This window comes from Solea solea, chromosome 15, assembly GCF_958295425.1.
Source record: "Solea solea chromosome 15, fSolSol10.1, whole genome shotgun sequence".
Taxonomy (NCBI): domain Eukaryota; kingdom Metazoa; phylum Chordata; class Actinopteri; order Pleuronectiformes; family Soleidae; genus Solea; species Solea solea.
The window spans coordinates 2,244,258-2,255,455 of NC_081148.1; the positions used below are offsets into that span (position 1 = coordinate 2,244,258).

Here is an 11,198-nt window from a genome sequence, read left to right on the forward strand (position 1 = left end):
CACGGCTCCGCATCACACTTCCAAGCAGAGACAAGAAGTGGCTCCGCTCGACTGATGAGGCGCGGAAATACATCGATGGCCTGCCTCCATCTGTTCCACCGTAAATGACTGCTTGACGACTATGCCTGGCTGTTTGCAACCACTAACATGCTATCTTTACTCTGGTCATTACCATATATGATTTCGGTGATCAGACCACAGCTGTTATGGAGCAGCTTTCTTGATCATTAGTATCACACTCACCCTGGGTGTAGGTATGCGAGTATATCACCCAACGTTGAACTCAGTTTACTGCTACATGCGAGTGAGTACAACCTGCCAGAGTCTATGTTAATTTTTTGAAGCAGCATGTTTATTTATGTTTGTTCTGCTATATTACTTTATATGTATATGTATATATATATATATATATTTGTTATTATGTTTGTACTCATGGAATAGTTCAAATGTGGTCCTAGGATCGTTGAGTGCATTCTAACACTTCAATAAGGAGCTGAAGATATGGGGGGTAACTGACAAGATGTTCGTTTTTGAGGGTAAATAATGATTGTTTTGAAGAAATTGCTGCTATGTTCTTTGGCAGCTGTCTTGTTGTGGGGTGGATGGGTGAGGGGTTTCTTTTCCTATGCCAGTACTGGTTTATTAACCTACATAAGCCATGTACAGCACATTCCTGGTTTGTCCTTTATTCTCCTGGAGTTTTGATTTCTTCTGTGTTTATCATTCTGCGGTTTCAGTTGTAGACAGTGGATAGATCATTAAACTTTGTTAGCTGGAATGTAAAGGGTTTGAATCATCCTGTTAAAAGGAGGAGAGTATTTTCACATATAAAACAATTTAAACCGGCATTTGTTTTTTTTGCAAGAGACACATTTGTGGTTCTGATAACTCTCGCCTGATGTCACGGTGGGCGGGGCAGCACTTCCATTCCTCATTCCAAGCAAAGGCCAGGTGGGTTTCAATACGTGTGGATCAAAGTATCCCGTTTGTGCATCACAATGTTGTATCAGATACAAACGGTCGTTTTATCGTTGTCTCAGGGAAATTATACAATACAATGATGGTGCTTGCCAATGTCTATGCTCCAAATGTGGACGATGTGGGTTTTTGGGAACGCTTTTTTTCTTCTCTCCCGGATTTGAGCTCATACTCTCTTATACTTGGTGGGGATTTCAATTGTTTGTTAGATCCCATGCTGGACCAGTCTTCGCCCAACCCTGTCTCAATTGGTGGGTCTGCCTTATTCATTCAATCCTTTTTATCCAATTTCGGTGTCTCTGATGTAAGGCGTTCCCTCTATCCGAGAGAGAGAGAGAGTACTCCTTCTCGCACGTTCACCATACCTTCACTAGGATTGACCACTTTTTAATTGATAATGCACTGATACCACTGGCGCGTTCTTGTGCTTATCAGGGCATAGTGATATCAGATCATGCTCCTGTTGTGCTAGCTTTGGCACTGCCTGACCTTCCTCAAGCTAAAAATCACTGCCGCTTTGATTCAACTCTCCTGTCAGACAATGATTTTGTAACATATATCCTTCTTCTTTCAGACAAATACCTCCCCGGATATATCCAGTCTAGTAGTTTGGGATGCTCTTAAGGCATACCTCAGGGGGCAAATTATTATCTACATCGCAAATATGAAAAAAAAGGCCCACCGTGAACATTTAAAATTAGCCGAGCAAATTAAGGACTTAGATAAACAATATTTGGCCTCGACTCATCTGGTTGAACGCCAACTCTCGAGGAGTAAGAGTTTGTTCTATATTCATGGTGAAAAATGAATATAGCTCAGCTGAGAGGACTCAAAGCAACGGGTCATATTACAAATATCAAAATGGAGGATGGTAAGGCTACTTCAGATCATGCAGAGATGAATGAAACATTCAGGAGTTACTACTCACAGCTCTACACCTCTGACTTCCCACAGAATTCTTTAAAGGGGACATATTATGCAAAATCAACTTTTTAACCATTTCAATACTTATATTTGGGACTCTGGAGGCCCTACCAGTCGCCAAAGTGTGGAAAAAGAATACTTAGTCATGTTTTCGTGGTTCCCCTTAGTGTAAGTATAGGCGATAAAACACTCAATGTTGAATTCCCTGCGCTTATGACGGCATAGGGACAGCACTGACTGTGCTCCGGAGACCTCTGCCTAAACTGCCGCTGTATGTGGCAATCAGCGGTGGCGATCAGTGGTGGCGAGGTCTCCGGAGCACAGTCACCAGTCTGATACAGTCACATACAGCAGTTTATTCAGCTCGCCGCGCGCCTCTGGCGATCAGCGGTTCCTAAGTGTTTTTAAGTGATTTACAGTTTGGCACTGTTCGGCTCGATCCTTATGTAGGACGTCTCTTCCTGTGACGGCACTCTCGCTGTTTTCTGCGCACGCTGCCATGTTGATATTGTCCATCCTTATGGTATTTTGACCAAGGCATGTCACTGACATGTTCATTAGGACACCAGGGAACTATTTTAATGGGGGAAATAGGGTATAATATGTCCACTTGAAGACATTTTCCTCACTACTTTCGTCGCAGCTAAGCACAGTGCTGTCTGACTCATTCAAGCAGAGTAAGCTTCTGGCATCATTTTATGAAGCATGTATCACCTTTATTGCAAAGAAAGGCAAGGATCCGACGGAGTGCTCTTCATATAGACCGATCTCTTTATTAAATGTTGATGTTAAAATTCTGGCTAAACGGTTTGGCCCGAAGGTTGGAGAACATTTTACCCTCCGTCATATCTGAAGACCAAACTGGCTTTGTCAAGCATCGTTATTCCTATTTCAATATATGTCGGTTATTTGACATTTTAAATCTCCCCTCCGGTGAAACTCCTGAGTGTGTCTTTTCTTTAGACGCGGAGAAAGCGTTTGACCGGATAGAGTGGGCATATTTATTTTACACCTTAAGGAAATTTGGCTTTGGTCCGAATTGTATCACCTGGATAAAATGACTTTACTCAAACCCCACTGCTTCTGTCCTTACCAACTCTCAGCTGTCACAACCCTTTAACCTCTATCGGGGAACCCGACAAGGGTGTCCTCTAAGCCCCCTGTTATTTGACCTGGCCATAGAGCCGTTGGCGACAGCAATCCGCAGTTGTGAGAATATCTCTGGTATATGGAGGAATGGAGTGGAACATAAAGTGGCCCTATACGCAGACGACTTGTTAAGTTTTATCTCACGTCCAGAGGTCTCTCTGCCTGCCATGTTATCCCTACTGAATGATTTTAGCCAGTTTTCAGGATACAAATTAAATCAAACAAATCTGAACTTTTTCTTTGTCAGTGAGGAGATACCGGCATCAGACTACTCCAACCTCCCTTTTAGGATTGTGGAAAACAAATTCACTTACTTAGGTATTACAGTTACGAAGAAGCACAAGTGTCTTTTCAAAGAAAATGTTCTTACCTTGCTAAATCACACTAGGCGGTGCCTGACCCAGTGGTCACCCCTTTCTATGTCTTTGGTTGGCCGAATTAATTCTATCAAAATGAATATTCTTCCTAAATTTTTGTATGCTTTCCAATCAGTACCAACCTTCATTCCTAAATCATTTCTTGATACATTGGATTCTGTTATAACATCCTATGTATGGAAAGGGAAGCGGCCTAGGTTAAATAAGGTCCATCTCCAAAGACCTAAAGGAGAGGGGGGTATGGCACTACCTAATTTTCGTTTTTATTATTGGGCAGCCAACATTCGCTGTCTTAGGTTTTGGTCTTATTTTCACAATCGATCTGAATGCCCTTCATGGGTGGCAATGGAGTTGGGTTCTGCTAAAAGCTGTTCAGTTCCAGCACTTCTTGGATCTAAACTTCCTCTCCCACCAAATAAACCCATAGATAATCCAGTTGTCTGGCACACGTTGAGGGTGTGGGCTCAGTTCAGGAGACACTTTGGCTCCTTCGATTTTTGCCTCTCGAGTCCCATTTCTGCCAATCACTTTTTTCAACCTTCCTTATTGGACACAACATTACAGGAATGGCGGAGACTGGGTATTGAGCGTTTCAGGGATCTTTTCATAGATAATCATTTTGTATCATTTGAGCAACTGACTAAAATACAATCCTCTTTCTCTAACCCCAAAAAACTTTTCTCGATCTTCTCTAACTTCCTTGACCCCCCTACCCTCCCTCCTCCCTCCTCCCTTCTACCAATTCACTTTGTCAACTACTTCACAAAGAAAGTAGATGACATTCGCTCTTCTTTCTCAACCCCACCTCCTGATCTCACCACTCTACCAACCACAATTTCAGCTCCTTCTCTATCCTCTTTCACCCCTCTAGCTCAGGATCAAGTTCTTTCCCTAATAACCTCTGCCCGCCCCACCTCCTGCCCCCTTGACCCTATCCCCTCTCACCTTCTTCAGTCAATTGCTTCTGATCTTCTTCCTTTCCTCACCCACCTCATTAACACATCTCTATCATCTGGTTGCTTTCCGGACTCTCTTAAAGAGGCCAGAGTGACCCCCCTCCTTAAAAAACCCACCCTTGACCCGTCTGAAGTAAATAACTACAGACCTGTCTCTCTTCTTCCTTTTCTCTCCAAAACTCTGGAGCGTGCTATCTTTAATCAACTCTCCTCCTACCTTCACCGGAACAACCTTCTTGATCCTCTTCAGTCTGGTTTTAAAGCAGGTCACTCGACCGAAACTGCACTCCTTGCTGTCACTGAGCAACTCCACACTGCCAGGGCTGCCTCTCTCTCCTCTGTGCTCATCCTCTTGGACCTTTCTGCAGCGTTTGACACAGTTAACCACCAGATCCTTATTTCCTCCCTTCAAGAACTAGGTGTCTCAGGATCTGCACTTACCCTACTCTCGTCCTATCTTCAAAACCGAACATACAGAGTAACCTGGAGAGGATCTGTGTCGGAACCCTGTCCTCTAGCTACTGGGGTCCCTCAGGGTTCTGTCTTGGGCCCTCTCCTCTTCTCTCTATACACCAACTCTCTTGGTTCTGTTATTCTCTCTCATGGTTTTTCCTATCACAGCTACGCCGACGACACCCAACTCATCCTCTCTTTTCCCAGCTCAGACACAAATGTAGCAGAACGGATCTCCGCTTGTCTGACCGACATCTCTCAGTGGATGTCTGACCATCACCTGAAACTCAATCTCAACAAGACTGAGTTTCTTTTTCTCCCAGGAAAGGGCTCTCCCACCACAGACCTAACCATCACCCTCGACAACTCTGTGGTAACTCCGTCTCATACCGCAAGGAACCTGGGTGTGACACTTGATGACCATCTCTCCCTCACTGCCAACATTGCTGCAACAGCTCGATCTTGCAGATACATGTTGCACAACATCAGAAGGATACGGCCTCTTCTAACCCAGAAGGCGGCACAGGTTCTGGTCCAGGCTCTTGTCATCTCACGCTTGGATTACTGCAACTCACTCCTGGCTGGTCTCCCTGCGTGTGCCATACGACCCCTGCAACTCATCCAGAATGCAGCAGCTCGACTGGTCTTCAACTTACCAAAATTCTCCCACACTACACCTCTCCTCCGCTCCCTTCACTGGCTTCCTGTAGCTGCTCGCATCCGCTTCAAGACTCTAGTGCTTGCGTTCCATGCTACAAACGGATCCGGTCCAGCCTACATCCAGGACATGATCAAAACCTACACCCCAGCCCGCCCACTTCGCTCTGCATCGGCAAACCGGCTTGCTGCCCCCTCACTGAGAGGATCGCAGAGGCACTTACAGAACTCGAGACTGTTCACTGTCCTCGCTCCCAAATGGTGGAACGAGCTCCCCATTGACATCCGGACAGCGGAAAGCCTCCACATCTTCCGCCGCCGACTAAAAACACATTTCTTCCGACTCTACCTCGACTAAGACGATAACGACGACGGAAAGAAAAAAAAAAAAAAGAAAAATATACGCACTTATGACTAGCACTTCATAGTTTGATTTACTTGAAGCTCTTACTTACTTCTAGCTCTTATTTGTACCCAAATGTTTAAATGCACTTATTGTAAGTCGCTTTGGATAAAAGCGTCTGCTAAATGACATGTAAAAGCAACTAACTGAGAAGTTTAATCTTCCAAAGTCTCACTTTTTCAGGTATCTACAAATAAGACCCTTTCTTCGCTGTCAGATACCAAGCTTCCCTCAGACACCTGATGTGAACATTCCTGATGCACTTCTCAATTTACAGCCATCACGCAGAGGTTTGATCTCCATTGTCTATAATAAACTGCTGGGTATAAGACGGGCCCCACTCGATAACATTAAAATTGCATGTGAGCAAGATCTGGATTTGTCCTTGTCAGAAGAAATGTGGGACACAATTTTTAAATTGATAAATTCCACTTCGCTTTGTGCCCGTCACTGCTTGCTGCAATTCAAAGTTGTACACAGGACCCATATATCCAAAGGCAAATGATCTCGTTTTCGCCCAGATGTGGATCCCTGGTGCGACAAATGGAAGAGAGCGGAGGCTACGCTCATCCACATGTTTTGGACATGTCCTAGCCTTGAGAAATACTGGAGGGAAGTTTTCCAAACCTTGTCCCTGATTTTCAATTTGAACATAGAGCCCAACCCTTTGGTCGGCCTTTTCGGAACTGCGGGTGAGGTCGATGTGTGCCTGACCCCAGCTAAACGCGAGCTCTGTCTTTCGCCTCTCTCCTGGCCAGGTGTGCAATATTGCCAAGACAGTCTGGCTGCAGACCTGCACTGTCAGGACCCTTCGTTGCAGACCTGCACTGTGAGGTCTCTTGCACTGTCAGAGCCGGAAGTTGATTCGAAGCCTTTCAAAATAAAATCGAGCATACCGAAGCACGTAATTAAAAATAAAAGCGAACATACCGGCAGCACGTATTTTTCGTTCCCCATGTGAAGTGTGGAGACGGCGAGTAAAAGTCATGTGACAACAACTTTGCGTCATACGAAGAAACAGAAACAGTCTTTATTCACTAGAACGTTATGTTGCACACTATATATTGACTATATAAAGTTATATTAATTTGAAAGAATCGGGTTTTGGACTTTTGGGTAGTTTTTAGCGTTGTTATCGTATCGATAGTGTTCACTTAAATGTGCCATTTTCCTACTCAAAGACCAACAAAACTGAGTTATATCATATAGTTTTTAAATAATTTTGTTTTACTTACTACGACATTATTTGTCTCTTACAGATGCATATTTCAATCTTATGTACCGGCACTACGCCCAAAGTTGAACGCTGCACGTCATGCTGCAAGCAATTTCACTGCCCCTGTGCCTAAAAATGAAACCAACAAAATTGTCCAAGCTGGAGAGCCACTTAGAGGCACATAGGAAAGGTGGCATTTTATTTAAAGGCAAGCATAATGTATTTGTCTGTGTGTTTGTACTCATAAGTATGAGCCAATGCTACTAACTTCTGTTTGGTTGGTTAAAGGGGAAAAGGAAAATGAAGGGAATGTAAGTTGCAAAAATAATAAAATAAAATAAAAAGACATTTGAAAGTTTGTTTTGTGTCTACTGTTTTCTCTTGTAACAGAGGTTATTGGTTATCTGGGTCATGTAACTAGGTATTCAGTCATTCACTTTGAATACACAAAGCTAATTTAAAATCATCAACCCTCACACCCTCCATTGGCAAATCCATGTGGTCCACAAGGTAAGAACATAGCACAAACAATATTAAGCAATTATTAAATGAATTATGAGGTGTTACAATTGCAAACACACACATAAGATATGCCTTTATAAAAGAATGAGTAAATCAATATGTAAATGGTCCAACAGTGCAGGGGGCTACATTTTCAATGATAAATAATGGTATAGAAGCAAAGAACAGTCAGCAATAGGTTGGAGTGTAGATTCTTTATGCCATCACACATTAAGGTGTATTTACAGATATTTATTATTTCAAAATGAATTGGTAGTGCAGACTAAACTAACAGCTGTCCTTTTTACGAATTAAATTAAATTAAATAAAAATACTGGCGTAAAATAATGCATGTTTTGCTAATAATGTTTTAAGGGGATCATAACAATAGCTGTACATCTAGTTTGCACTGATTATCTGTAGAATAACCCCCAGAAGTGGTCATAACGTTTTGTATTTTCTTTTTTTATATATATATATATATATATATATATATATATATATATATATGACATTTTCCTGCGTTTTTTCACCTTATCCAGTTGAACTAGAAAGATATACAGTTTTTCTCACAGTTTAATCTCTTTAATTAAACACATGGATAAACATAAACATATTTACATTGTATACATAAAATAAAGACCCAAGAAATAAACATTGGGAACGAAAAATATGTGCTTCCGGTATGCTCGCTTTTATTTTGAAAGGCTTCGAATCAACTTCCGGTCCTGACAGTGCAGGAGACCTCACAGTGCAGGTCTGCAACAAAGGGTCCTGACAATGCAGGTCTGCAGCCAGACCCCTCTCAATATTGCTGCGATGGAAAGATGCTGTCCCTCCCACTCACGCTCAGTGGTCGAGAGATGTTATGTCTTGTCTAAATCTAGAAAAAATACATTACTCAATCTGTAACTCCAAAGAAAAGTTTCAGAAAGTGTGGGGACCCTATCTGGAATACTTCCATAATTTTAAAACTACATAGGGACTGGATCCCTCACACTTTGCTTTTTGTTCCTATGCCACCAATACCAAGTGTACAAACTGGCCTGATGCCTGCTTTTGACCCATCTGTGGGTTCATAATTTATATATATATATATATATATATATATATATATATATATATATATATTCTCTTTTCTATCTTGTTTTACTTTATTTTACTTTCTCAGAGCAAAACCCGACTTCCAGCTGTAACCTGTACCACTCAGGGAATTAAGCACAGTTGGTGTTTATCCTGTTTATTCATTTGTGAATGTGTCTGGCTAGGTAATGATGTGTTTTGGGGGGTGGGGTGGGGTTAGATAAGGTTTCTTGTTTTTTGATTATGTAATGTGTAAATACTCAATAAAAATATCTTTGAGAAAAAAAGAGACAGACAGACAAAGAGGCAGAGACACAGTGAGACAAAGACACAGAGAGCCAAAGAGACAAAGAGGCAGAGACACAGTGAGACAAAGAGACAGAGACACAGTGAGACAAAGAGGCAGAGACACAGTGAGACAAAGAGGCAGAGACACAGTGAGACATACCTTCTCTGGATCATCAGCATATGCAGACAGTCCAGGTTTGATGGCCCTGAATGTCTCATGAGACAGTTTGGGAGTTTCTGTGGAGACAGACACACACACACACACAGACACACACACACATTAAAGGAGCTAACATTAGCCCCATTAGCTCAGCCACTAACAAAGGAACCAGAAGAGCACTCAGCCTGTGATTTATCTTAGATGCTAAATGCGATAATAAAGACATTTGGCTAAAATTAGCCCCCCCCCCCCCCGTCAGCTCCTCCCACTTCTGCTAATTAATGTTTGGGTGAATTTAAATATGTGGACTGACTCTTTAATCTGAGAAAATCCCTTCAGATTGAAAAGCTCCCGTCTTCAACTGTCTCCTACGTCTTCAACTGTCTCCAACTGTCTCCTACCATCTTAAACTGTTACCTAGCGTCTTCAACTGTCTCCTACGTCTTCAACTGTCTCCTACGTCTTCAACTGTCTCCTAGCGTCTTCAACTGTTTCCTACGTCTTCAACTATCATCTACGTCTTCAACGATCTTCCAATATCTCCTACTGTATTCTTCTTCTGACTTCTTCTGTGTTCTACTGTCCTCCGTGTCCTCTGTACCAGTGTCTCCTACGCCTTCAACTGTTTCCTAGCGTCTTCAACTTTCTCCTACATCTTCAACTGTCTCCTACATCTTCAACTGTCTCCTAGCATCTTCAACTGTTTCCTACGTCTTCAACCGTCTCCTAGCGTCTTCAAATGTTTCCTACGTCTTCAACTGTCATCTACGTCTTCAACGATCTTCAACTGTCTCCTACTGTATTCTTCTTCTGACTTCTTCTGTGTTCTACTGTCCTCCGTGTGCTCTGTACCTCTGTCATCAACCTGGAACTTGAAGATGTGGATTCTTGTCCCAGTGCTCCCGGCGTCAAACATGACGCCATACTGGAAGCTCCACCCAGCATCAGAGACGTGAGGACGTAGACGGGAGATGGCCAGCTTTGACAGGGCGTAGTGACGATTCAAGTACATGAGGTAGACAAGGACACAACTCACTACGAGGAAGACCACAGCCAACTTTGGTTTCTTCATCACAACTCATCATGTGTGGAAGCCTGAGGATACAGGAGACAAGAGTCTGAGGACACAGGAGAAAAGAGTCTGAGGACACAGCAGACAAGAGTCAGAGGACACAGGAGACAAGAGTCTGAGAACACAGGTAGCAAGAGTCTGAAGACACAGGAGGCAAGAGTCTGAGGACACAGGAGGCAAGAGTCTGAGGACACAGGAGGCAAGAGTCTGAAGACACAGGAGGCAAGAGTCTGAGGACACAGGAGACAAGAGTCTGAGGACACAAAAAACTGTCCTCGGGCTAAGGACACAGGGGACAGAGGACTGACTCTAAAAGACATAGGAGATGGTGCTCAGCCTGAGGACCGAGGAGACAGGACACTGTGCTCATTGTTAAATTGATGAATATTTGAATGGGGTTTGGTGTGGAGTCATGTTACTGCTAACACACGGACCAGGACATTTAAAATGACAACTTAAACTCACGTCAAATGTCACTGAAGACATAACAAACCGGAAACTCACTTTAAACGACATGTTAGGGGTATGAGTTAGCATAACAGTTAGCATAACAGGCGAGAAACACCGGAGAACCCTGAGGTTAGCCGGTTAGCACGAAGACGCTAATCTACTGTGCGTGCGCGTGTGTTGACGTACCGTGTAAAAACCGTGGGTGACTCCGTTAATTTAAAACTTGGTTCACTTTATTCACGTCCTGACTGACAACAGCGGCACTGTCAACACACGCCGCGCGCTGATGACGTCACAGCGTCCGCCTCAGGTTCCGGTCGACGTGGCCGGACTTCTACGTTCAACATCTGCGCATGTGCAGAAGCACAGTCCCAGCTCTTATTTCCACGCCCACAAATGCCTGGAACTAGTGTACTGTAGTCACTGAGTAACTTTCTGTGTTAACATACTGTGTGTGCGCGCGTGCGTGTGTGTGTGATAACAAAGTGTTGCATTCAACAGTCAAATAATAATTATTTAAAGTCATTATAT

At 43.2% G+C, this 11,198-nt stretch overlaps 1 protein-coding gene across 2 annotated transcripts in view; it reads right to left on the minus strand.

Moving 5' to 3' along the window:
- The window catches only part of entpd6 (ectonucleoside triphosphate diphosphohydrolase 6), a 21,236-nt gene extending 10,243 nt beyond the window's left edge, over positions 1–10,993 (minus strand). The window contains exons 1-3 of one of the 2 annotated variants that reach the window (XM_058650982.1): positions 10,854–10,993; positions 9,998–10,240; positions 9,146–9,222 (exon numbers count right to left, since the gene is read on the minus strand). In XM_058650982.1, coding sequence (XP_058506965.1) covers positions 9,146–9,222; positions 9,998–10,217 — 297 coding nt within the window. In that variant the 5' untranslated portion in view covers positions 10,218–10,240; positions 10,854–10,993. Of the gene's footprint in view, positions 1–9,145; positions 9,223–9,997; positions 10,264–10,853 lie in introns of both variants that reach the window. The other variant, XM_058650983.1, reaches the window with a different exon arrangement.
- Positions 10,994–11,198: the final 205 nt, after the last annotated feature.